The following is a 20,924-nucleotide window of genomic DNA, read 5'->3' as shown; positions in this document are numbered from 1 at the left end:
TAAAATAAAATTGCATGAGAAGTTGTGTCCAAACTTTTGACTGGTAGTGTACCTGATGATGCATTAAGAAAGAAAATGAAACCACTGTACCTCATAGGACCAGACGCACTGGACCTTGGCGAACCTTCGGACACAGCGGCCCACCTCCACGTCTTCATGGGTGGTGTACATCTCTTGCAGGCACTCTCGGATATGGGGCACCATCCTCTTGAGGACCTCGCGGCTCATGATGACCCCTGGACCCCCCATGCAGAAGTTCTCTCCGGGTTCCAGGGCCAATTTACCCAGTTCGTCCCGCGCCCCCATGCCCGTTTGTCCCAGGAAGATGGCCTCGCTGCTGTTAAGACTGCGCAGGAAGCCCTCCAACTTCTCGCTTTTGATGTAGACATCATCATCAGCCCTCATGAACCACTCATACTTATCAAGGTAATGGTCATGCATGTATTTGAGCATCATAAAGGACTTCTTCTGTGGTGGGTAAGAGTCGTCTACATTCCTCAGGGCAACAATGGGAATTGGTATGGAGGTGTCAGAGCCTTCGCTGGAGAAGAACTCCACACGACCTGGAATAGTCTGCGCCCACGTCCTGTAAAAACACAAAAACTGCATTAACAAGGGGGAAACACAAACACTCGAAACGACTAAATCCAGGAAGTGTTTGCACCCCCACCCCCACCCACCCATACACACACAGAAAGCAGTTCCTACTTCTGAAGTGCAGTTAGAATTCGGATGCATAGTGAAGTAATTTGCTTTATAAAAATTTCCATCAACAGGGAACAGACAACTTGACTGTGACAAAAAAGGTTGTGCCTTTATCTGAGGGAGCAACAGGCATACTAAGCAATATAAAATACGACAGTAGTGAAGAAAATGCATTGTCACTTATTGGAACAAAAAGTGGTGTGCAATCTTAAACTGGGCCAAGTGCAGTCAATTTTGCATTAAAGGTTTTGTCAATAAAAAAAAAAAAATGAATAATGCATCTGCTGTTGTCCTCAATGACGGTTCAACTTGACATTTTCAGCCAATTTACCACTTTGAATAGTGAGGGACTCAAATCCCAGTACACAGCTATAAAAGTGTAAGTGAAGTGGACCAGCATGCAGCCGCATTAATTAAAGGCCAAGGAGATGCAATAAAATCTAATGTGGACATGGAAGCAATAATGCCCTTTGCATGTGCCAACAGAAAACAGACTACATGAAGGAATGAACATGTTTCTGTCTGACACATGTGACATTGGCATTAAAAAAAAAAGAAGGAAGGATGTCTAACGCAACAGTCCTGCCAGATGTTGGAAAGGTGATCATCTTTCTTTTTAGGGTGAAAAACACATTAAAGGCATTTTCCTGCTGGCTTATTTTACATTTTCTGCACCCATAAAATGGCTAAGGTCTGTTCATTTAGATTGAGAATATTCAGGGTCACGCTGTGGGTCTTTGGTAAATAACACAGAACATGGTGCGCACTGATGCAAAAGAAAATTGAAATCTTTCACTAATTGAAGATAACACATGAATTCACTCACAGCTGTAGTGAGGTAAACACCTACATTCATTTATACCGGGGGACATGTGTTGCAAAACATTTTGGAACATTGCTCTCATTAACTGTAAGCGCAATTATTGCAAAGAATGCAAACCAGGAGAGACAGTGCTATTGCCAATAAGGCTTTCCCCCTTCGACTGCGTGAGAAGTCTGATAAAAGCCTTTAGTATTCTGTCCAATTGTTGGACCCTTGAATGTGGAGGAATTAAAAGGATAACTCGTCTAAAGAAACAGCTCATCTCACTGCCTGTGGAGTCCAGATGGATCCAGGAGGGGGCCAAGACACAAGACATCAGTCCTTACACACCATAAATTAAACAACAACAACAGAGAAACATCTCTTGGTGCCAGGCAGTCACCTCAAGCCATCGACACTTATTGCAGGAAGGCACCTTGTGATTCCTGAAGCTTGACTATAGTCAGGCAAGACTGTATAATGGCAGAATATGACTAATAGGTTTCTGCATGAGGCCAGCAGGGCGATGGCAACACTTCTCCAAAACCACCGCATGGCCGAATACAGCAGTAGAAAAATCTACCTGGAAGCTGGAATCTGTCAGTAAGGTGAATGTTCTAAAGCACCAATCAATTGCTGTTAATAGCTCTAACGGGATAAAGTCATCCAACTTGAATACAGTCAAAACATATTTTAAGTGGGGTTTTTATAAGCCATAGTTTTCCACCTCGAAATTAATCGATGTAAAATTTGGGGGAAAAAACAAAAAAAAACATCAAATGATTTTGATGCCAGATAGATAGATAGATAGATAGATAGATAGATAGATAGATAGATAGATAGATAGACACTGTGGCAGCACTAAGAAAAACAGTACAAAAATTAAACTATATATTAAAAAAAAGAAACAGATCTTCGTTAATTAAAAGAAAACATGATGCATCTCCAGTGATTCGGTTGGTACAAATCACTGGAAGTTATCATCTGTAATCAAGTGATGTAAGCAATCAATCTGTACAGTATATGGACCAGCTGCTAGCAGGATCGTTGACGTGAAACAACACACGTCACTGTGGTTCGTTCGAGGCCTGCACGGCAAGCCGGCCGGTGTTGGCACTCAGGTAAGCTATTCTAAAACAAGGACATATTAAAGTGCTCGTTTTAAGTGCAGCTCGTAGTGCTTTAGCAATACAAAAAAGGGGCGACTGTGGTGTTCAAGAGGTGGAAGAAAAATGGAAATTAAAAAAAAAGAAGCCTCCAACCCTTTCCCCCGACACATCACTCACCTATGAGCCGCCACGGCCCGGTTGTTCAGGTATTTCTGGGCGGTCATGACACCGACGAATAGGAAGTCGCTGGACCCGGAGCCTGGCTTCTCGGTCGCAGGCGAACCGTTATCTTGCGGTGGCCATTGCGCTCCGCCGCCGAGCTCTTTCCTCAGCGCCGCGTTGAGCGCGCAGCCCGCGGGGTTCGCTTTCCGCTTTTGTCCGGCTTTCTTCAACTCGCTCGCCTTGGGTAAAATGAGCCTGGACGCCAGCGTGAAGCCGACGACCAGTCCCAGCAGAACACTGAACCATGCTCTTCGGCTGCGACCTGCCATTCCACACAACAAAAAAAGTTCGCCGCCCCTGCGTTGTTGTATTTTCACAGTGTGTTAAAAAAAAAATCTAAATAAAAACCAAGGTACGGTAAAAACGATGAAAATATAAAATAAAACTAAATAAGGATAAGAATCGGAGCCAAGTCAGGGTACCGGGCTTAGTCTCTCCAGAATAGCCGGCTCACACACTCGGTCTCATGGTAGAAAAGCTCCTTTCTTCCAGTTGCATACGTAGCATCACAGCAGTCTCCTTGAAGCCGCCACCTGAACCGTTCTCCGCCGCCGCCACTGTCGCCGCTGCCGCCGCTTCCCCTCGACACAGAGCTTATTCGTCGCTACCGACCATCGAAAATGTTCAGCGCCAAACGACAAAGGCGACGGGTGCTGCGTTCGCCCGGGTCACCGCTCCCATCCTCGGCTTGATCTGGCCGTTGGAAGAATGTCGGACAGTCGAATCTCACCCTGATCGCGAAGGGTTTAACAGTGATTTGACCCATCGGCATTTCCGTAGGAGCGCTCCGTCAAAAAGGCGTGATTGGTTTATTTTGAGGTAGGAGGGTTCACTGATTGCGGAAGAATTTTTTTTTTTTTCTCTGCTTCGCTCTATCCATCTCGTTGTATAGATTCTCTCTCTCTCTTTTTTTTTTTTTTTTTTTTAAATCATCAATGTTTTTCATGTTGGTTGACATTCATGGGCATGACCCTCTGTGCTTAAGTATAAGTTGATCATCTGACAGTTTAGATTTTGTTTTGGAGCGGTCATTGGTCAGTTAGCTTTCTTGCATGGCCAAGAGCTCTTGATACTACAATACCCATGAGCCTCAGCTCCAGTTGCCATGGCGAATAAACCAGTCAAATACGAATGAGGGATTTGGGTTCCCTCTGTAAACGGCGAGTTTCCAGAAGATGAGTACGGCCACATAGGCGTGAAAAGTACAATGGAAGTGATTTTAATCGAAGATTTGATGTCAGAGATGAGAGTATTTTATTTATTGTAGGCGTAATGCGAGATAAGCGAATATTACCTGATGCTTTACAGTGACATCATATCATAAGGCTGGTATTTACTGTACTCGTTGTTTTAAATCAATTAATACATACATGAATTCTCATTTTTGGCCATATAATTCAAAACGGGTGGTCACTTTCAAAGCAGAAGCTTTACATACATATAAATAAAGCAGAAATACAAAACAAAAACTAAATATTCCATATATTTTGATTATTAAGTTTTTTTTTTAGCGCCACCACTGAAGTTGATACGGCAAAGAAACTCAACCGTAATGTCGCGTTGCTTTTTCATCTCTGTGGTCTCTAGCGCCCCCTTATGTGTAAAGTAACAATTGGCGAACACATTCATACATGCAGTCCTTGGGCATCTGGCAAATACCTTCATTGTGTCGGATGTGTTTTCGAGAGTTAGTACGTGAAATTTTACCTTTATTTAACCAAGGGAGATTTTTTTTTCAAGGCAGCAGCGTAGAATTAACACAATTAAGAAAAAAAACAAAAAAAAAACAGGAACAGACAGACTGGAGTGTTTAGTTCAGATATGACTTTAGTTACATGAAAATAGCAATTTGAGTTATTTCTGAATGTCATTTGAAGCAGTTTGTGCACTATAAGTATAAGTAGAAAAGTCTTTTTAAACTCTGTCTTTGAGGATGGAGCGTCTGAAAGAATACACCTACTTTAACACAAGTTAAACTCTTGTCTATTGAATGTTAAATTACTAATTATATACATTAGAATTGGGACAAATACATCCCTGAACACAAGGATTAGCTTGTGTCCTCTTACATGAGGTGAAGACCAACCAACCATTTCATTCAGTGTGCAGTGATGAGTGGAATCATTTGCATGAGTTCTAAATGTCAGGTCAGTGACATACAGAGTCTAAAGACGGCCAAAGGGCCTCGGTAGTATTTTGTCTTTTACACATAAAAACAACCATAGTAACATTGTTTACTTGTTTCCTGTGGTATAAAGTATTTTTGACTTTACTGCAGCACCAGTGCTTCATTGTCATATCTGCATAAGACAAAAACACGTTGATTTAAAGTAAATAGTGACTACAGAAATACATCTCTATTGTTTGAATTATTATTTGTTTGATTATGACTATAAATTGGACCAGTTTTGATGACCAGCCCTATTTCATAGTAATTTTGTTAATTATCTTTATGGTTCGGCTATGTCGGAGTACATTAGATGAGCTCTGTTCTGATAGGGGTTTTTCATATTTGATTTAGAAAAAATATAACACAGGTTTGTTATTCCAACTGTTGTGTGTGTGGCGTTTCTTTGAAATAATGAAATAGTAACTCTTACACAACAATAAGGTGAAGAAACTCATATTCACTCTCGACTCAATCTCCTGTTCACCATGTCTTTATTGCATAAAAATATTTGGAACGAATTACACTTAGTTTTATTGAATATTTCAGTGGTAACAATAACTGGGTAAAGTTGCTGTGGTACTAATAAAAGGGATAGTTCAACATTTTTCGCAAATTCACCTATTGTTATAATTGTATTACATTCAATTATTAAGGTAATCTTGATTTTTTTTTTTTTCGCCAAAATGTTGAACTATACCTTTCACTAAAAAAGCATTATTGAACAGAATTACAGACATGACAGAACACACACACACACACACACACACATTCTGAAACTTCTCAGCCAGATCTACTAGTTAAACACCGTTTACAGAAATGGCGTCATTACAAGCTTTCAATGCCAAAGTGAATGGACTCCTTAGCGGTATTATCTTTGAGGGTTGACTGCAGTCACACACAGAGCAATGAAGTAACAAAATAAGATCAACATCAAGCTTGAGCAAGAAGCCATCAGAAAAGAAATAATAAGTGGGCCCTCAAAGATAATTGTCAGCTTGGTTCAGTCAGTGTGCGCAGAAGGATGTCAGGGGTCAAAGGTCACCCTGACCTTCTTTAACCTCATCCTCCAGCAGACGGCCCTCTTCTCCCCGGTCTCCAGGAGCACGCACCTCCTCCATCTCCACTGAGAGGATTGTAGTCTGTGTAAAATGAAAAATAAAAAAATGTGCACACACACTGAATTTGAAACAGAGGCAGTTGTAAACATAATCTGTCAAGAAATTATGCCCGACAAGTGTATGTTTCCTATTTGCAAATTGATTATCTCAAAGGCAACAACTGCTACTGTATGTGAGGGCTTTGTACTTATGGGTGTAATTTTGCTATATGCGTCCTGTTTGTTTACTCTGGTGTTGGGAGGTTTATGCAAATGCTTAAAAAATAAGTCTGATACCTGCACTGCGAAGAGGTCTCTTGTCCGTCTTGGGTTTGAGTACAGTTGTTGATGCACTGGCTTCCTCAGTGGTCGTGGTCTGCAATTAAATGTGGACTAATTATATAACGTGGTGACAAAAAAATAAAAGGTTGCTCAGTTTAATAAGAAAAACTGTTTTAACTGTTTTATTGTTTTATTTTAGCTGTTTTTTTTATTATTATAATTTACATGATCGAAATAAAATATTCAAATCACATCAAAATGATATATATGATGAAGCTTGAAGCAAAACTTGTTTGGGTCCATATAAAAAGTTTTCCTGTTCTATCTGGAGGAAGATGTTTTCAATAAATATCAACGTTGGACCGAGACTTTGTCCAAGCTTTACAGTTTGGCCCAACTGTGTGTTTGAGTTTGGCACCCCTGGTTTACATACTACTGAAATGTGCACCCTGTGCAGGACATTTCTCTGTCTGTCTGGCCCTGAAAGCTATGGTGAGGAGCTTAGAGACATCCAGAACCAGACCTCCTTTGTGTCGGAAGGCTCCAGCATCTCATCAAAGTTCCCTCGGGACGCCTGCGCTTGAAAGTGTTTCATACACGTTGGTCTGACTGAAGGTGGGATTAAATATTCTGCCTGAACTGGGAGCGCCTTTGGTCCCCCAGGTAGGGCTGGTAAACTTTGTTGGTGAGAAGTAAGGCGGTGACATCGTGCCAAGTCTGCTGCTTGGGAAAGTGGACAGAAATTCAATCCAAAAGTGAGAACTTACTTCAGAGAGCTTGTGTCCTTTAGAACTCTTTCCTTGTTGCATATTCTCCCACACCTCTATTTTCTGCCTCCTCCTCTCTTCTTCTTGCTGTGTATGTGGAGCAAACACAAATTTAGTTCAGCTAGAATAACACATCCAGGCCACATAGTTTTCTTTGAGAAAAACTTCAGGACCTGTTTTTGTTTTTCTCTGAAGAGGACTGCCTTAGCATCAAGCTCCTCTTGCATCTTCCTCCGAGCGGCTTCCATGGCCTCCTGGTTTCTCGCCACGAGAACGGCATCTACATTCAATTTTCAAAAACACTTGACTTAAAGCAAAAACAAGGACATTTTTATTCATTTAAAACATTTGTTCTTTGTCCTAAAAACAGTTCCTTGTAAGGCAGAAAAGGTGGGTAGTGACCTCGCTGTGATGGTGGAGGCTGTCTGCTGTCCCACAGACTGGATCTTCTCTTGCTGAGTTGCTGGATGATCAAGTACACCAGGGCAGTCGTCAGCAGCAGCGCCCAGCCATACTGGGATACAAACTCCCCTACTGTGGAGAAGAAAGAGGCGTGTTGGGGGAAAAAACAAAAACACTCTGTATACTATAGAATGAATGCAAAACGTAAACAAACACTGATTCAAGCCAACACAGCTGACTGTTATAGTCAGAAGACTACGAAAGGGGATTAGGGCCAGAAGAAAAAAAAAATATTACAGGAAGATTTTTTTTTTAGTGTCCATTCCGTTTTTTAAGTTGCTGTTCAACTTTATTCTCGAAATGAAAACTTGAAAGAAAAAAAAATATATATATACATATATATATATATATATATATATATATATATATATATATATATATATATACATACATATATATATATATATATATATATATATATATATATATATATATATATATATATATATATATATACATATATATATATATATATATATACATATATATATATATATATATATATATACATATATATATATAAATATACACACACACACACACACACACACACACACACACACACATATATATATATATATATATATATATACATATATATATATATATATATATATATATATATATATATATATATATATATATATATATATATATATATATTTTTTTTTTTTTTTTTTTTTTTTTTCCTCTCTCTTCTTGTGGCCCTAATTTTCTTTCGGCAGAGTAGACAGTAACGTGCCAAATATGTTGATAAAGTACGCCATGGCGAAATACCAGAACTAATAATAACCACTGAGAACAGCTGATGGAGGTAGAGAGGCTTGTAGAGACGCATAACGAGTATTATTGTAGTTGCTATTAACTATTTAACAAAGCATGTATTCACACTACGTAGTTGGTTCTAGCAACAGAGGGTCGCGTTATTTCGAGACAGGCTAGCAAATAGCTAGGAAAGCTAAGTACTAGCACGCTGTGGATGGTCAACAGTGTTACACGGAGACAAAGTCGACAAAGTCAGTGGACGCCGATGCTTATACAAACGTCATGTCAAGCTATTGCTGCGCTATTCCACCTTACCAACAACGGCCACGGAACTCATATCCTGGTTTCTGACTTGCACTTTCTGTTCAAGGAAGTCATCGTCGTTGACGTCGGTAATCTCCACGCCGTCATCGTCCATTGTGGACAAAAATACAAACACGTCTCTTGGTCACAAAAACTCCGTTAGGTTCGTGACAACGTGTCTGTTTTACACATTACTTGTTCAGAGACCCTTTGTACTGCATCAGACAGCTTTGCCAAATGACGCTAGCTGGCTGGCTAAAAGGCGGAAGGCGTTATTGACTGACGTGTTGATCTCGTGATGCGTTTCATGAGCGTCGGAGAAAACGTTTTTAGTATTATTATTATTATTATTATTATTATTATTATTATTATTATTATTATTATTATTAAGGCTGAGCCGTGATCTTAAGCGTTTAAAACCAGGGGTCGGCAACCTTTACCACTAAAAGAACCATTTGGACCCGTTTCCCTCAGAAAAGTACACACTGTGAGCCACAAAACCCTTTTTGACATTTAAAATGAAATAACACTACATATATATATATTATTTTGCCTTAATGCTATGTATAACCCAAGTGAATTCGAAAGATTAAAGGTTTAGAGTGGTTGAAATTAATTTAAAAATAGTATGAATTATTATTTTTGCAATTATAAGCAGCTAAATTTAAGTACAATTATTAAGGATCAAAATATGTTTTTGCATTGAGTAAATTTGGATATCCTTTAGGATTAGGGGTTAGGCTAATGCATGTTGCTAAGTAAGTTTAACTACTAGTTTGAGTCGAGGAGTCATATATTGAATGTTTACACACTTATCTTTTTTTTTTTTAACATTTTTTTTTCTTCAGTTTTTGCACTCCTGTGATTCCATACTGATCTAATGCTTAAGTGTTGAAAGACTTTCATGAACCTTACGACACTGATTCCTCCGAAGTGTGACCGTACGAATTATTTCCTTCTTCGTGGTAAGTGCAGTACATACATTTGACCACAAGATAGCGCCCTGTTTTGATGGTGTGGTATAGATCACAAGCGATTTGTGAAGGGGGGGAAATTCCACTTACAGCTACGTTGCCATGTAGCGGTAAATAATGGACTAAAATGTGCTTGATGTTTTCGGTTTTATTATCCATCTGGAGCGACCTCATCTGTCTTGTTATTCTTGTGGCAATGACAAAAAAAAAACACTTTGAAATGACAAAATCTGGCTGTATAAAATTGGAGACAAATATTGAGAAACGTTGGAAGTTTACCCATTCTTTGATTATTATTTTTTTAAACATAAAAAGAGCTGCACAAGGCAACATAATCATTTCGGTTCGAGTGTCAACTTTTATTTGGAAAATAAACTTGTCCAACAATATTGTTTTTTCTTTTTTCCTGCATTTGTAATGAACTGATTGAATACAAAATGCAAGGAAGACTCAGTCACAACACATTTGTCAGACCACACAAATATTTGGCATTTGCATGACATCCTAGAGCATTTAAGTATTAAAGATGACTGCTCTCTTTTTTTTTTTTCAACCAACTTTTTAAGTGGTACAAATGTGAAGGAAAGAGCATTGAGTACACAAGGGAAATGACTGCAGTAAAAAAAAAGAAAGAAAATGTCTTGACACACAAAAAATGTATATGTAAAAAGATAAAACAAAATTTATTGTGAGTCGTTTTACAAAACAAGGACACCCTAGTCAATTTAGGTTCAAAACAAGAAATCTACAACATGAACAAAGATGGTCTGACTTATGAGCCATTAACGTGTGATTCCACATCCATGCCTTCATAACTTTCACCTTGATCCCCAACATTCATCCCATCTCCAGCACCATCCATATTCGCCTCCATGTGTGCACCCTCTTCTTCTTCTTCTTCCTCCTCCTCCTCCTCCTCTTCCTCCATGTCACCCTGACCTGGATAAATAAATGATAACATTAACTATAACAATAATAATAACAAACATGGACAGATTATGTAAGAAAAATCTTGAAGGACCTCATTATTGCCATTTCGAGATTTCATTTTTTTTGGTCTACTTCCAACAAAAAAAAACAAGGTTTGAATGGCCAAAGAGTCCCTAGTTTGAGCTGGAAAGGCCTTACAGCGGTATGATGGGAAGTGACACTATGCATGCTCTATGAGCTCCTTAAAGTGGAATAAATTCAAGAGGTTTGACTTTTTTTAGTTCTATGCGCCAGGTGAGCAACTCCATTTAATGAATGGGCCGCCATCACGGATGACTGGCACTTGCTTTGCCACTATGATAAATCAGCTCGACTTATCGGCTCATTTCAGTTCAATGACACGGAAAAAGCCAGACCATCTAGAAATGTGCAAGTTTTCATTTTCACTACTTGGTGTATTAGTTGGCATGCAAGTACCGCAAATAAGACACATCAAAGAGCTGAAAAGGTCAGTTTTTCATAATAGGACCTCTTTTAAAAGACTATATCCTGTCTGATCAACTTGTTTTTGTCACCATTGTCACCCTCATAAATAAACTATCATCTTGGCAGCACTGACCTTGTCTGAGATCCCGCCCAGGGATCTGTCCAGCCTGCAGCATCCCTTTCAACCTCTCCACTTCAGCCAATGACGAGGCATTTGCAATGGCGTTCTGAAAGCAAACAACAACAAAAAAAATCAAGTTGAACTATCTTCAAAATAAAACACAAAAATGAGTCAATTGAGAAACCTTAGCCTAATAGTCACTTGTTACTGGAAACAACATTTCTGTCAACTTTCTGTGCTTATAACTTATACCCGTGGCTAGTTTCACTTTGAGCTCATGGTACAAATCACCCCCCTTCTCCATTATAACAGATGTGTATACAGTGTGCACGTATATGTAATTTAGGGCTTATGGGTTCATTGAGCCACTGGGACTGACTAGACTACACTAGAGCTCATATTTTTCACTGAAAAAGGCAGCATTTCACACGGTGAAATAAACTTCACCATGCAGTTATCATAAAATCATTCAGAAACTAAAAAACAAAACAAAAACACAGCAAGCACACCCATCAATATAAATGTGCAGGGTGTAAAGGCACTATGGTTGCATAGAAATCAGTCTCTGCTTTGAAGACAGAGGAAAGTGTGCAAACACAAAGGGGACATTCGAGTCGACCTTGATAGCCTCCACATCAGCTTGAGACGGGCCCGTCCTCTGCTTCTCCAGTTGCGTCGCCACCCCTGGGGTGAATCTGCAAAGGAAACACGTCATTTAGACTGACAGACACGCGCAAGCCTCTCTGACCTTTCAACCGGTGGAGTCAGTGTCAAGTGTAGTATCTTTTCTTGAGTCACATAAACTGATACATAATCCACAGACAGCAGCCCTGAGCAACACCACCGCCGCACCCCCTCATTGTGCTTCTACACAGATATGTCAAACAATGATGGACATTAGGATTGGTTGAGGGTTCGGGTCTCAGGTCAGTTTGTGTTTATCCGCTTTAACCTGCACGCGCAAAATGGAAAATAAAAATGAAAACAACATACAGGCGGTCAGCACAAGTCCGGCACCACCACATGCTGCATAGTTAGATTAACATACAAAATATATACACTACCAGTCAAAAGTTTGGACACACCTACTCTTTTCTTTCTTATTTTATCTTACAATTTTCTACACTGCAGATAGATGCTGAAGACATCAAATATATGATTAAGATATATGCAACTATGCAGCAAAGAAAAACACGTTACATAACTCTAAATATCTTTTATTATGAAACATGGCGATTTTGAAGAATTTAAATATAAAAGTGTTTGAGTTATTTTACAGTTTTATTGTTTTCCACATAATTCCACGTGTGTTAAAAAAAATCGACTTGTACTTGAACCCTTTCTAGGTTTTAAAAGAAACCAGTGAAACCGTGGCACTGAGTGTTAAGATTTGGTACGCCGACTGAGACCAATTGTGTGTGTGTGTGTGTGTGTGTGTGTGTGTGTGTGTGGGGGGGGGGGGGGGCGGGGGGGTGTACAAATAAATGAACCCAACCAACTCTAATGTACACAAACCGTATGACACTTTTGCTCATTTTTGGTGGAATGTGGGACATTCCGTGCACCAGGATCCAGTGGTTCTCAGAAGCTGCTGCCTAAAGTGGATTTTCGTCTTACGTTTTTGTTCGCTTGGCAATATCCTTTGCAAGCTGAGCACCTCGTTTGCCCTTGAACATTTTCTCCGCCTCTTGTCGTTCCTATGATGATATCACACAGATAAGTGAAAAACCTCATCAATTAAAGGCTGGGGTTTTAACCCAGGTGAGAGACTGGAGAGGTTGGAGCGGCGCCCCATCCGGCAGACCCCTTTGTCAACACGAAAATGGACATTAACTTCAGAGTTTCATCTCCCAGCTGCAATCATCGACACAGCTTTGTCTTTTATCGTAAATGCATACAATTCATGTGCAACACCTTACATTCATGTATTGACATCTTGCCCCAGTCCTGGCTCTTACTCGAACTTACCTTGAGCTTCACCTTCTGGAAGTCCAGCACACGAACCTGTGGGAGTTTGTTGATGACATATAACCTGTAGTGCTTCTTGTTTGTCACTGGATTCCTCAACAAACTGGAATGGAAAGTAATTGCAAACATGTTTTACTATTCGAGAGTGGACAAGACCAATCAATAATGTTCGGGTCCCAACCTGAGGAGAGACAGCGTCTTTACTGTGACCAGTGGGTCGAGGTCACCCTAAACATGAAAAAACAAAAAAACAAAAAAAACAGTAATTCAGAAGGTGGATTAGAGGTTTAAGACAGATGGAAGTATTCCAATATGCTGTAACTTAACAAAGTAGTTAAAAGTCTACGCCTTTAGTATTCAGTTTTTATGGGCTATGAAGCAGAGGTATTTAGTCAACACCTATGACTCTGCGTGGGTTCTATTTAATCAAACGCCAAAACAAAGAACAATGCCGTATCAGCATTGTTATACGGGACAACCTACTTTCTTAACACCAGCATCCACCATTTAAAGCCTTACATTGGTCAATCACTGCAGTAAAATGACCACAAAATGAACAAAATGTTTTATTCTGAAAAATAGAATAACCTAATAAAACCTTTAATTTTCAATAATACTAACAATGAGCTTGATTGTTTTCATCTAAACCACGATAAACTCAAGAAAACAATTAAATAGTTCTGTTTTTGCAGCAGCAGAAATGTACTTACCAGTTCCTGGATGTTGTTGCTCGTCAGGACCAGTTCTTTCAAACTGGGGAGTGCCTGCTCCAAATTCTCACCTATACGGCTGGAGAAACGTGCATTTAAATGAAATCACATTCATACAAGCATACCAAGAACTGACTAATTTATATCAACAGAGTCCAATAGTGCCAGGACATGTAAATATAACTATAAATCTATACATCTATCTATAAATTTAACCAAATCAGTGGCCTAATGGTCGAGTGTCCAAATTGGTATGGGCTGAGGAAACAGCAAACAGTGACGCTACATTGCTTACATAGATATAGGTAGTCACATATTTAGCCAAACTTAATCAGTGTGGGTATTTTGATACTCTATGTTACACGTCATCACAAAAAACAATTCTAACTATTCAACACTGTTTAAAAGTCCAACGATGCAAAAAAAAAAAAAAAAAAAAAAAGAAGGTGCTAATCCACAGTGCTATTTCAATGGAATATTCAAAACACATCATGCTTTAATAAAACATTTTGAGGTTCTTTGATTTTGGCTTACCAAATCCTGTTGTTGTTCATTAACAAGGTTTTCAGTCTTTTGAGAAGAGGGAAGCCATCTAATTTTCTAACTTCATTATCAGAGAAGTCGATGGTGTCAAACTGGTCCAGAGTTGCTCCAAGATTTTCAAGGACAGGAATTTTGTAACCTGTTTTTTAAAAAAAAAGAAAAGAAAGAGGAGAGAACTTTGTTGTTGCCTTTGTTTCTTAAAAATAAACGCCGTTCGAAGGGGGGGCGGGCACATAAAAACAAAACTGTGTGCTTGATCCCTTGCCGGGGGTCCTCATGTTTAATATAGTTGGGAATATTAGCTTCATCTAGATGGGATCACAGTTAGTATGAGGCTCAGCTGGCTCACATTGGAGTCTGTACTTTGTGTCTTTACTTACATTCAGTGTGTAATTAACATCAGCTTTAGTTTATTGGTATTACCTGGCACTTTAAGTTTCCATGTCCTGTGTGTAAGATCAGCAAGTTTTTCCCTTAAACTACAGCGTCGGACTTCCAAATAATTTCCACAGCCGGACCAAATACTTTAAAACTAAACCAATCTTATTGGTTAGTTTTAAAGTTGATGTCTTTGATCTTTGATCTCTTTGCCATTTCCAATTTCCTGGGCCCTTTACTTTCCCTTTGTCCCCTTTGTTCTTCTACCTGATATCAAATTAACGTGCAGAAGTCAAAACACACGACATTTCCTGAAGCAAAACTCGGCCAATTTTGTGTGTAATAATTACTGAAAAGACGAAGTCCGAGCAGCAACAATGCCTTTCTCAAAAAGTGAACTAGGTCAGATGGCAGGGAGCAGACGTTATTATTTAGAACGGTGGACGGGTTACTTAGACATTTAAACGTGTTTTCTTCATGCTCGCCAGTCTAAAAACTAATTTGTCTAAACTAAACTATTTCGAACTACTACTACACAACAATCCGTCTTGACATATTAAATTGACAACGACCCAAGGAAAACTGGGAATCTTCATTCAAAACACTGAAACTAAAACCGCTTGGCGTGTTCTTTAGCATTGAACTGCTATCAGACTTGACCCGAAGCCACGTTGTTCTTAGAAACACGAGTATAACTCAAATGCTTTCACGTCAGACGATTTGAATAGCGTATAAATCCGTGGAGGGGGGGAAGCGCATTTCTTCGTTGGCCTGCACAAAAGCAGAGCCAGCTATCTACACAAGGACGGCGGAGGAAAAACGAACCAACCTCTTAAATCCAGCTCTCTGTCTCTGACGGGGTTCGTATATTGAGCAGCCTGCTCGATCAGCTCTGCAGATAGTTTCACCATGTTGAATAAAAAACAAAACACAGAAAAAAACAAAGAAAAGATGTACCAACTATGACTATTTAAGTGGTTTTGGACGCCGTATCTGTGTCGTTGCGCGGCAAGCACCCCAACGCACACGCTAACCGGAAGAGGAAATACGACAGGAAGGTGTACGGGATTTATTTTTGTCGCAGCGCCCCTAGCGTCTGGAGGTAGAACTGTGTATCAATACTGTCTCCCGCCATAAATCCTTGAACGGTACATGGTCAAAATTATAACTTAATTTAATTTCAGTTTTGACTTCAAATTTACTTTTAAGATAAAACATTTTTTTACTTTAAACATTTTTTTCTAGAATTATTGAAGTTCCATGTATTACTTATTTATTTTATTGTCCAAGAAATATCATTACTACGTGCAGGATAAGTCTTTTGTTTTCTGTTGTTTGTACGTTTTGTTTTTCCCGTACGTTTTACACCACTTTCTCCGCGACACATCTATAACATAAATATCACGACATCAAACGCAAATAAGCACTGTTAGCTTAAAGCTTCGAAATGATCTTATAATAGAGAACCAAAGCAAAGTTACAAAAAAAATCCACAATACAGTATTTAGCTCTTTATTGAGAACAAAACACTGGGAAAGTGGATATATTACAGCTATTTTATGATTTACTGACTATTATTATTATAATTTCTTCAAGTTCAGCGGGCCAGATTAAAAAGCCTAATGGGCCATATACGGCTCATGGCCTGTAGTTTGGACGTGTCTGGTTTAATATCCCCCCATATTTTATCTGCATTACACTGGCTAACACTCACATTTTAGGTTTGATATTTGGAGCATTGCCTCGGTCAAGCCCCGAACTACATTGTCATATTTTAACCTTACAACTGCTTGAGTTGATAATTGAAATTTTGCCCAAATTTTGCCCAAATCTCCTTATTGGTCCATGAAATGATCTTAGAAGGACATTACCATTACAACTGCCCTGCTAATCTCCTGTCACATGTTTATACCTTAATTAAAAACAAAAAACAAAAACAATATACCATGCAAGATATGCATTCTTTTTTCCTCAGTGTGTTTTGCTTAACAGTGCAAATCTCTCTTTCTCTCTTTGTCGCTGTGGTTTCGTCCTTTCAAACAACACGCCTGCCGAACAAACAGCCAAAGAGCCTAATCTGATGCCAAATGATGAGCACTTTGTCATCCTGCCAAGATGCTCTCGTGCAAAATTCAACCATAGCTGTGGCTTCAATATGCTGTGAAAAATTAATCCTCTGCGGGATTATGGGAGGGAAGAATAAACATGTTTTCTTTTTTGTTCTTCACCTTTTATGAGCACAGTGTGAACAAGATACAGTGTGCAAAGCAAAAACTTTTTGACAAGCAAAGTGCTATTTGATTTGAGGCTGTTCCATTGCTCAAGATGAGTGTCACACCTACTTGACAAATGAATCCATGTGTACTGTAACTCAACTAGGATGGAAACCATTCTTCATCATCACTAGAAACTAGAGAGAAAAGTCCCACGCCTGCAGAAAAAGTTTAGATTGTTTTTTTTTTTTTTTTTTTAAACAATATCAAAAATGATGACATGTCAGAGAACAGTGTACTAGATTATGTACAAATCAACTGACCAAAACCCAGGTTAGGGTTATGGTGTAGGTTATTTTTATTTTGTCAGATGCAATCCTCAGAAAAATTGTTTAAAACATGAGAACTAGTTTTCATAAGAAAAAAACATGCTTCTATCTTTGTAAAATAATGATAGTGATAAAGTTTTTCACTAAAAGTAAAAAAGTAAAAAAAAAAAAAAAAAAGAGGAAAAAGAATAAAAGTAAAATAAATCACGTGGTAGCAGTAGAAATAATACGTACAGCTTTGTACTACATTGTTTATGCTGTACTAGGGATTTTTTGAGTACATACAGGACTTTATACATATTAATATTCAGTCCGGTGTTTGTGTATTTGAATGTGTGCGTGTTCACCAAAATACAAACATTCTGTATTTTTCAATTTAAATTTAAAGGTATTTTGTGAACAACTGGTTCACAATTAACAATAACAAGGCAAGTGCAATATACTTTATGAAAAATAAATTAACCTTTCCTTATTGCTTAAAAATGGAATAAATGTAAACTCTTCTCGCTGTTGCTGTAAACAGACACCAGCCTAACTGTCGTAATAAAACAGTCACGACAGTGAAATAGCTTGGCTGTGATGAGAAATTGAAGACAGAAAAAGATTCATGGTTCCTTGAACTCAATCAAAATTAGTGCACAATGCAACTACTCACTGGTGTGTCACTTTCAGTCCATACTGTATTATTCAACCGACATGTTCCACTCTAAGGTTTTTCTTTAGGAATATCAGTTGATCCACATGATCGGGGTGAAGCAAACTGCGCTGCGCTGTAACTTTCAGCACAGCACCCCTTCCGCTGCCATTAGCCCTCTCTCTGACCATAATCAACACACATATACATTTCACAGTAAAACTTATTTTTTTCACATGGAAAAACTGGCAACACAAAGTGTTTGTACCAACCAGTCCATTCAAAGTCATGCATGTGTGTGACTTGTTTGCATTTTTGACCTGTGGTAACACTGGAATCAGCTGGAGACTATCAATCAAGCAGCTGTGTGAGAAGGCTATTGCCTTCTGAAGCCACATCCTGCTCCAAGTTTACTTACCTTCAGGCACTTGTTGTTTACCCAGTACCTGTGCAATAAAGGTCTCACAGAAAGATCATGAAAAGCTGTGATGACAGAGCTCAGTGTTACACATACAATTACGTACATGGTGAGCAGCACTCCCAAAGTGCCACAATGCCACTGGAAAAGTTCCATGTCCCGCACGCAGCTTCCCTATGGGTGGAGGGAACATTGTTAATAAGAGTCTTGGCAAACAAGGTTGTTTGATTCAACTTGCGTCAATCGTAGTAAATGATTGCGACTTACTGCGTGTCTCACCAAAATGACTGAAGGTTTCCATATCTCAACACAGAAATTGGACACTGGAACCCTCACACCAAATCACAGGAGTATGCGCTCCAATGTCCAACATTGGAGTTTGGTAGACAAATATAATACTTTTCCCTCAAGGTGGCTACAAACAGATTGTAAAACGTGTACTCTCTCTCATTCTCTCTCTCTCTCTCTCTCTCTCTCTCTCTCTCTCTCTCTCTCTCTCTCTCTCTCACACACACACACACACACACACACACACAGGTTCTAATGGGGACACAGAGGGAACACTAATTCTTTATCAAATCACATCACCGACACTGCATCTGTGTGACTCGACTTGGATGAAAGATTCCTCACAAGTTCATCTCTCAGAAAATATATCTATATTGGTTGTATTGGTCTTATTAAGACAAAACCGTGGCACCATTAAACCCACAGTCGCAGTGTTCTTTTGTTTCCCCTCTTTACAGGCCATCAGCACACTGACTTTTATAAACTGAACTGCTGCAAAACAAAACATTGAAGCCACATCTGCAAAGACAGTCACATGTGGCTTTAATGTTGTGCTTTGGGATGTGGTTCAGCTGTAAACAGTAGTAAAGACACACAAATTGACAGACATGATTTTTTTTTTAGGGCATGGTTAATAATAACTGCCAATTGATAGATATCCCACCCATGCCCACTTGCAGGGCTACGGTGGGAGCTGAAATAGGTAACCAGGTGCCCAATATGCCCAATATACAACTACATGCATTTCTGTGGAAATGGTCTTTTTATGGACTCATCTTGCTGTTAATTACTTTAAATAGCATTTGCTAAATGCCAAGAGTTTGTTTGACGCACCTCTGCAACTCCCTACGAAACTACTGTCTCGTCTGCCATTAAATTTGCTGTGATGAAGTGGCTCATGTTGCAACTCCACAGACAGTACTCCTCCAAAATGTGCCTGCACTGCACCTACACATACACATTTTTACATGTGAATCGACTGCATAATACATATATTTTCACCATCCCACATTGTAATATACCTGTATGTTAATTATATACAGTTTGCATATTCTCTCTCTTGGAGCCAATCGATATTGCCACATATTATAACTTACACTTAGCATTTGGAGAGATCAGTACGATCACAATATGAGGTCATTAGTTGTAGAGAAAAAATAGTCTTGTTGCTGCTCAATTTATGTAGACTCCACAATTTCAAAAATCTGGAACTTAAGAAAATAAATCTGTTCAAACAAATACAATTTTTTTTTTCCTGCAAGGAGGCCACAGACAGACTCAATCCTGAGGGAGAAGCAAAACGGATTCAGAAACAACCTGCATCACGTCAAAACGCATTAAGAACTAACTTCTTAGCGGCACAGAGTCTTTGTTGACACAGCACCACACTGCACTAGTTATGTAGTGCCTGGATTTTCCCAAAGATGGACCACAGGATACGTATCCTGGACTGAGGTAGCTGAGTCACTGTGGAGTATTTACGCAGGCTTTCAAGCATCAACACAGGTCCAACAATACTTCACCTCCTTTGAGCAACACACTTTATATATACAGATGAACAATGGGTCTTTTTTATTCCCTCCACCTTAAGGATAGGTTTAGGACTGCTTAATAATGTGCATTTTAAATGAATGCAATTCATGTTCTTTCATTATTGTTTAATAGTTGTAAATATAGTAAACTGATTACATAATTACACTTTATTCTGTATTAAATATACATTTTCTCTCTGTGCCATATTTTCATGAATCAACCTAAAGAGACATTATTTCCAATATTTCGATGAGTGTATGTTTTTTAAGCACGTAAAACCCTTGTGTTACACAAGATAACTGAATGAAAGAGCTGCACACTAGTGTATTAACCATCCATTACAAGGAAAATGGAAACATGTTCATTACCAATGATTTTATCATGATCATTTGCTCATGATCTTAAAATCCATAAGAGTTTGTTGCTAGCCCTGTAAAAAAGAGAAAAAAGGAGGAATAGTGCAGGCAAATGATAACATTTGGAGATAACATTGACAATTTCAATCATTTTGCATGATGGATGTACTGTACCTAAATGGTCAGGGGAAAAGTTTCACACAGTTTAACATTGGACACAGAGAACGAGTGCAACCAATTCCGTATCTGACCAAACACACATAAATGTCGCAAGTTAGGCACTGACCTTTCTTGTGTTGTTTGACAGGAAATATAGTTTGAAGTTTCATTTACCACATCCTTATTTGGGGAAAATTTCCC

General features: G+C 38.9%; 2 protein-coding genes across 2 annotated transcripts in view; both read right to left on the bottom strand.

Moving 5' to 3' along the window:
- The window catches only part of LOC142882482 (chondroitin sulfate synthase 1-like), a 36,044-nt gene extending 32,448 nt beyond the window's left edge, over positions 1–3,596 (bottom strand). Inside the window, exons 1-2 of the mRNA XM_076017243.1 lie at positions 2,794–3,596; positions 91–586 (exon numbers count right to left, since the gene is read on the bottom strand). Coding sequence (XP_075873358.1) covers positions 91–586; positions 2,794–3,107 — 810 coding nt within the window. The 5' untranslated portion in view covers positions 3,108–3,596. The remainder of the gene's footprint in view (positions 1–90; positions 587–2,793) is intronic.
- Positions 3,597–10,315: 6,719 nt separating this feature from the next.
- On the bottom strand, positions 10,316–15,789 carry LOC142882481 (U2 small nuclear ribonucleoprotein A'-like). Its single transcript, XM_076017242.1, has 9 exons — positions 15,623–15,789; positions 14,407–14,554; positions 13,873–13,951; positions 13,344–13,390; positions 13,163–13,265; positions 12,812–12,891; positions 11,814–11,889; positions 11,207–11,300; positions 10,316–10,596 (listed from the first exon to the last, which is right to left on the bottom strand). The coding sequence occupies exons 1-9, from the start codon at positions 15,702–15,704 to the stop codon at positions 10,430–10,432; spliced, it is 876 nt and encodes a 291-aa protein (XP_075873357.1). The 5' UTR covers positions 15,705–15,789; the 3' UTR covers positions 10,316–10,429.
- Between the last annotated feature and the right edge of the window lie 5,135 nt (positions 15,790–20,924).

Source organism: Nelusetta ayraudi, unplaced genomic scaffold, assembly GCF_046127955.1.
Source record: "Nelusetta ayraudi isolate G7.1 ecotype Tasmania unplaced genomic scaffold, CSIRO-AGI_Nayr_v1 ptg000289l, whole genome shotgun sequence".
Classification (NCBI taxonomy): Eukaryota; Metazoa; Chordata; class Actinopteri; order Tetraodontiformes; family Monacanthidae; genus Nelusetta; species Nelusetta ayraudi.
Note: the sequence above shows the minus strand (reverse complement) of the source record. Positions and strands in the feature narration are given on the sequence as shown.

Bases quoted from the DNA above. Each gene is read 5' to 3' on its own strand.
- LOC142882481 (XM_076017242.1), bottom strand. From the start codon at position 15,704: ATGGTGAAACTATCTGCAGAGCTGATCGAGCAGGCTGCTCAATATACG. The intron at 13,266-13,343 runs GTTGGGACCCGA...TTTCCATTCCAG, and splicing joins AAGACGCTGTCTCTCCTCAG to TTTGTTGAGGAATCCAGTGA. The intron at 11,890-12,811 runs GTAAGACGAAAA...TTTCCTTTGCAG, and splicing joins ATTGCCAAGCGAACAAAAAC to ATTCACCCCAGGGGTGGCGA.